We start from the raw sequence: 6,000 nt of genomic DNA, 5'->3' as shown, positions 1-6,000 counted from the left end.
CGATGAAAAAAAAAAAAGAAAAAGGGACGAAGTAGCGTCCCGGCGCTTTGCTGTTGTCGTTGTGTGTTTTTGCTAAGCAGCCCCCTCCCCTCCACCTCCTCCCTCGATCGCATTGGCAAAGTCGTGAGAGAGAGAGAGAGAGAGCAAGAACGAGCAGGAAAGGCGGCGCGATAACTGTCGCACTTCGATGGGGGCGCGCTCTCGCCGGCGACCGCAGCTGCCGAGCCACATTACAGCAGCCTTGCCAGATCCGTGGCGTGCTGCATTTCCAGCAGCGCCTTTTGCAGATCGTTGATGTGAACGACGAGGGCGCGTGTGCCAAACAGGAAGGCCTCGAGGGAGTGGATGTCGTGATTGGTGAGCACAAACTCGCCCCTGGCGGCGTTAAAGAAGGAAAGGCCCTTTAAGATCTCGCCACCGTCCGATGGGGTCATGCTGGTGCCGTCGCCATCGTGGCTCCTGTCAAGCATCGCTGGAACGCACTGACTGCTGCCTCCAATGCCGAGAGAACGGCGCCGCAGCTTGCTCGAGGGGCGGCTGCCGAAAGAGGCAAGGGCGTGATGAAGGGAGGCATTGTCGGCAAGCGGATGCGTGTCCTTGTCCACAGCACTAGTTGCGTCTCTCTGAACCTCCCCTGGCTTGCCTGAAGCTCCTACGTCCATGCCCGGGGTGTCGCCGCTCCTGTCGTGCGGCTGCTGCTTCTCGGTGTTGCCGTGCGTCATCTCGCCGTCCTTGTCAGGCACCTCCCTCCGCGTATTGCTGTCGCGGTTGTCGCACTTCTTTCCCTCCGCAGCGCTGCTGCACGCGCGCGGCGGCGAGCCCTTGTGATCCTCTGGGCTCCCGCTGCTGCTGCCCGGTGCCAGAGCAAGAGGCTGCGGGGGGTGGTGAGATACGGTGGTGGCGGCGCTGCAGGTGTTGTTGAGTGATGCCCCGAGCACGGCCGCATCGTCGCCACTGAAGCTAACCATGCTGGCCGCCGCAACCCCGCAAAGCTGCCCGGCTGTCAAGCTGCTCGCTTGCTGCCGGCTTGCCTCGACGCTGCCCTCCTTCCTCAGCACTGCAAAGGTCTCCGCAGCAGACCCGCGACCGGAGGTCATCGGCGCAGACTGGGACATGGGCGGCAGATTGCGCTGTCCACCGGTGGCACCCTCACGCCCGGCACCATCCTCGCCTAGTGGGTTCGTTGCTAAGTTGTCGGCGGCAGGCAGCACCTCTGGCGTCGAGTGCGCCATCGGTGGACGCTCATCCACCTTGGCGTTTTCGGCCACCGCTACGGTCCCGCTCGAGCGAAGTACCTTTCCGGAGGAGAGCCTCGGATTGCGCGGCCTCGGATTGTCTTCGATGTCGCTGAACTCGCTCCCCACGCTACTGGCGCGAGGGTGGGGGGTCGGTGAGGTGAGCGGGGTGCTGTGCTGTCTGATGCCCTCATCGCCACTGTCGCTGTCTTTCGCCTCGCGCCGTTTGCCGAGGTGACGCCGCTGCTGCTTCTTTTTCTTACCGTCTCGTTGCGAGCGAGCCGAGGTGGTGCTCGACTCACTCGACGCGCGCGACCGCCCTGCATGGAGCTGCGGCATCTCCGCCGCGTCAAGGTCGCGCAGCTCCTTCGTCCGCTTCGCAAAAAGGCTGCCTAGCAAGGATGTGTTCATGAAGGAGTTGTTCAAGAAGGATGTATTGAAGATTCCGGGAACGTTGTCGACGTCGTTGCGGCCGCTTTTAGCCCTGCCCTCATTGTGCGGCCCCTCCGGCCCCGCTTCCTCCGCGTCACCATCGTTCTCCTCGTCCCTCCCGCGCCTCACCACCACCTTGTGCTTCTTGCGCAGCGCCGCAGCCAGCCCGTCGTCGCCACCTGTGACAGCCATAAGGCGGGCGTCGTTGTTGCCCTGCGGAAGAGACCCCGGCATCGCAATCGAGGCCCTCGTGGCCAACGCAGCAGCAGCGGCAGCAGCAGCAGCGGTAGGAACCCCGCCCGCGGCCCGGCCACTGAAGGTCGAGTTGTTGACCACCATAGACTTGTTGGTGCTAAAGGTTGCGTTGCTCACGCGGTTCGCTACAAAGGCGCGCAGCGCCGCAGCCTCCTCCGCCGTCAACTCGTAGCCGAGGTACCCCATCTTCTTTTTGCCGTCGCCACCCTTTCCCGTCGCCTTCTTGTGTGTGTGCGCGTTGACGTTGTCGTCGTGTTCGCCATTCTCGGAGGAAGACGAGCCCGAAGAGTCCCCAGAGCTGTGGTTCCCACGGCGGTGTCCGTGGTCACAGTCGACTCGCCGTCGCTGCTGCCGTGGTGTCGGGGATGCAGAGGAATCGTCATCGTTACCGGCCTTGGCCTCATTACCCTCCCTCTCACTCGGCCTGTTGGCGGCGTGCACCGCAGCCGCCTTGCAGTCGACGCTCGCAGTTGAGCCAACGCCGCCATCGGCTTTGTCCGTGTAAGAGCGCCCTCTTCTACTCGGCGGGAGGTGCGGCCCGCCGCTGCTGCCATGCTCTCCGCCTCTGTACCCGGCATTGCTGTCGTTGTCGTGCTCGTCGTCGTCCATGTAGGAGCTGCTGGAGTACATGTCGCCCTCGTCCGTGTCCTGCTCGCCAGCCACCTTGCGGAAGATGGTAGACATGTAGGTGTCGAGGATGGCCTGATTGGCGTCTACCATGCCCACTCGAAGCCGTGTCAGGTGCGCTGTTGGCACGATCGTCATCTTGGAGAGCGAGAGAAGATAGAGGTCGATGGAGGCATAGATGAGGTCGGACAGGTCCTGCGCATGCGGGGCGATGCGGTGCAGCACCACCCAGTGTACCGACAACTCGGTGGTTGGGTCCGCTCGGCTGGACATGAAGGTGTTGTATGCGAAGCACATCATCGACAGCGCCAAGCACAACTTCTTCTCCGCCTCCACGATGCGCTTCCACGAGTCCTCCGGGTACTCGACGGAGCCCATTGTCGGCTCCTCCACCGCTCCAGGGATGAAGCGGGACTGCGTCCGAACCTTCTTGTTCATCTCAATGAGCAGCGCCGAGACGTCGGCGGTGACTTCGTTTGCGTCGTACGGCATGTCGAGATTGCGCAGCATGCGCGTGACGGCCTCTCTCGTGCACCGCAGCGTGACGTTCAGACTCATCTTCACCTTCGTGCGCGCCTGCATCGGCCACAGAACGCACGCAATCACAAAGTACATCAAAATGGCGAAGCAGTTCTGCTGGATACGCACCATTGCGGCATTCTCGTCCTGGTACTGGGTGCAGACGGAAATCGTGCTGCTGACGATCGCGTTGCCAAGTGCGTAGAAGCCCGGGGCCGCCTGCACGTACGCGCCAATGAAAGACAGGATAACGATGAAGATGTACAGCACCCACAACTGACCACGCGCAACTTGCACAGAGAGCAGCGCGCCGATCGAGCCGAGTACCGTGCCCAGCAGACGCCCAGAGGCGTAGTGGAAGCTCTCGGAGCCGGTGGGGTTGTAGATGAGCGCAATCACCGCGGCACCGGCCGCTGGGCTCACCGAGCTGTTGTCCAATGCGTACACCTGAAAGATGCTGGGTACCACCATGCACAGGGAGAGTTTGATTGCCTCCTTCATGCGACGCGGAATCGTACGGCGCCGCACAATCGTGAGAGCCAAATTCCGAAAGGCAGCAATGACGCTCTTCACGTCTCGCACCGGGAACAGCATCGCATTCAAGAGCCTGCTGGGCGGGTGCGCCGTCTCGTCGAACTGGCTAATCACCTCGCACATCTCGTCCAGGCTGAACATGAAGAAACCAAGAAGGACGTCGGACTCGTCCGTCTGGTAGTTCTCATTCGTCAAGATGACATCCTCTCGAACACGCGACAGCGCATCCTGGAAGCGCTCGCGCGCTTCTCGGAAAAACTGGATCTCCTGCGGCGTCACAATGCGCTCGAAGTCGACAATCTTCAGCACCATGCTGTCCATCGCAGACGAGATAACGGCGAGGTGGTCGCCAATCTGCTCTCCAAAGGCCGTGCACATCGGCGTGTCGATCAGGCTCGGATTGTCAGCGATGAGCTCGATGACGTGGCTCAAGGAGCCGAGGATGTTGTGAATGGACTTGCAGAAGTTGAAGCGGTTCACCATGCACATCATGTACGCCCCAGTGTGCGGCTCGTACTCAGACTCTTCCAGCGCCGTCTCAATCTTGCTGAGACACTTCTCCGCAGTGGCCCTTAGTTGGCGCAGACGCACAACGTTCAGCTCGCGCTCCAGCGGGGTGCGCACCCAGAAGCTCGACAGTGTTCCCTGCAGATCAATGCTGAGTGAGTTGCCCATGGCCTTGATGTAGTGCCGAGCAATGTCGCTTGACCAGCGGATGAATGGCACTAGAAAGCCAGCCGTACCGAAGGCCAGGCCAATGAGCAGGCCTACGTAGTACTTGCCAATGTAGCGGAAGTCCGTTTCGACAGGGTCAACAATGTATTTCATGATCATCGACGCCAGCACGTAGGCGGCCGTCTTCTTCGTCTCCTCCGCCACAAAGGAGGAGATGAAGGTGAAGAAAAAGAGCATAAGAAGACTCAGCCACGCAGGGCCGGTGTGCGTGCCTACGACGATGCACACAAACAGCAGGCCGACAGAGAAGCCCTTCAAGGCAATGATCAGTTCGCGCAGACCACTGCCAAAGGTCGGCATCGTTATCCAAAAGGCGTTGAAGGCCAACGAGGACGGCAACGGGAACATGTACGACGTCGAGGGCTCGAGTGACAGCACCATGGTGGGAAGCACGGTCAGAAGGGAAGCACGCACTGTCCAGTCAAGCTTCTCCCAAAAACGCGGCGTGCTCAGTAAGGCAAAGAAGCGTGTGCCGAAGCCGCTCATGGGTAGCTGCTGCCGCTGATCCCACGGGATGGCGTGCAGGGCATCGATGTTGCGAGTCCGGAAGTTGCGCTCGTCTCGCTCGTCCTCATCGCCTTCTGTGTCCATCTTCTTCACATCCGCCCACTTGTACTTCTCAACCCTCTCGGTATCGCTGTGGGAGTTTTTTGCCATCTTGCCATGCACCCCTTTGCTGCTTCGAGAATCGCTCGAAGAGCCACCGCCACCGCCACCGCTACCGCCACCGCCACCGCCCCCTCCTCCCGCTGCTGCACCCTTCTCCTCGCCTGTGCCGCGTGGCGCTCCCGCCGCGACACCGTTCGAGGCGGAAGACTCAGCCACTCCACCACATGACGACTCCATCGCATAAAGGATGTTGTTGGTGTGCTGCAACTTACGTTGGAAGAGATTGGCTAGCTTGTACTCTGCAATACCAGGCTTCGAGTCTACACTGCCAAGCGAGCTCGAGATGCAGCCATTCGCAGCGCGGGTGCGGAAGGATGCACTGCATGTGGTGCTGCTGGGGCTGGTTTTGCCAACGCCGCCCCCTGTCACCGCCTCCAAAGTTGTAACGGCGCGCGAGTTCGGCAAGGCAGTCACGGCGTGGCGCCCGCCAATCATGCTTTGACCGCCAACGGCAACACACCGCACGTTGCCGCCGCGACGCCATCCTGACTGTTCTGTAAGGGTGCGGCCGTGGTGCCGCGTTGACGCAATAAGTGCCTCCTCCTGCGCCACAAATACGGGAACCCCGCCCTGAGCGGCTTGGCATCGTGCCGGGTGGGCGCCGGACCGTACACTGCCACCAGCGGTACTGTATGCTACCAGCTGATGAGGATTTCTGTAGTCCGTGCTGCCACCGCCGCTCTCAGCCTGTTGCGCCTCCAGAGCGCGCAGTTTGCCAGCCGTCAGCACGCCCTGCGCGGCGAGGCGGCGCGACTGAATCCCAAGCTTGCTCTGGTCGTATGGAAGCACTGGGTCGTGCATCAACGGGTCCTCGAAACCGCGCGACTCCTTCATCCGCTCTGCCGCGCTCACCCAGCGCGGCTGCGCGGGAACGGTTCCGCTAGAGCTGGCGCCACAGCTGCCGCCGGAGGCCGCGTAACGGCTGGAGCTGTGCAGTCCACCGGCGTTGAAGGACGACTCCATGTCCCGGATCACGCGGCGCTGGCGCGAACCA

General features: G+C 61.6%; 1 protein-coding gene across 1 annotated transcript; it reads right to left on the bottom strand.

Annotated features, from left to right (window-relative positions):
* Positions 1-230: 230 nt before the first annotated feature.
* Positions 231-3,569, bottom strand: LDBPK_120530 (hypothetical protein, conserved; the record flags this gene model as incomplete). The annotated part of the gene is made up of 1 exon (XM_003859122.1): positions 231-3,569. The coding sequence occupies one exon, from the start codon at positions 3,567-3,569 to the stop codon at positions 231-233; it is 3,339 nt and encodes a 1,112-aa protein (XP_003859170.1).
* Between the last annotated feature and the right edge of the window lie 2,431 nt (positions 3,570-6,000).

Source organism: Leishmania donovani, chromosome 12, assembly GCF_000227135.1.
Source record: "Leishmania donovani BPK282A1 complete genome, chromosome 12".
Classification (NCBI taxonomy): Eukaryota; Euglenozoa; class Kinetoplastea; order Trypanosomatida; family Trypanosomatidae; genus Leishmania; species Leishmania donovani.
The sequence above is the reverse complement of the archived record's forward strand: the minus strand, read 5'-3'. Positions and strand labels throughout refer to the sequence as shown.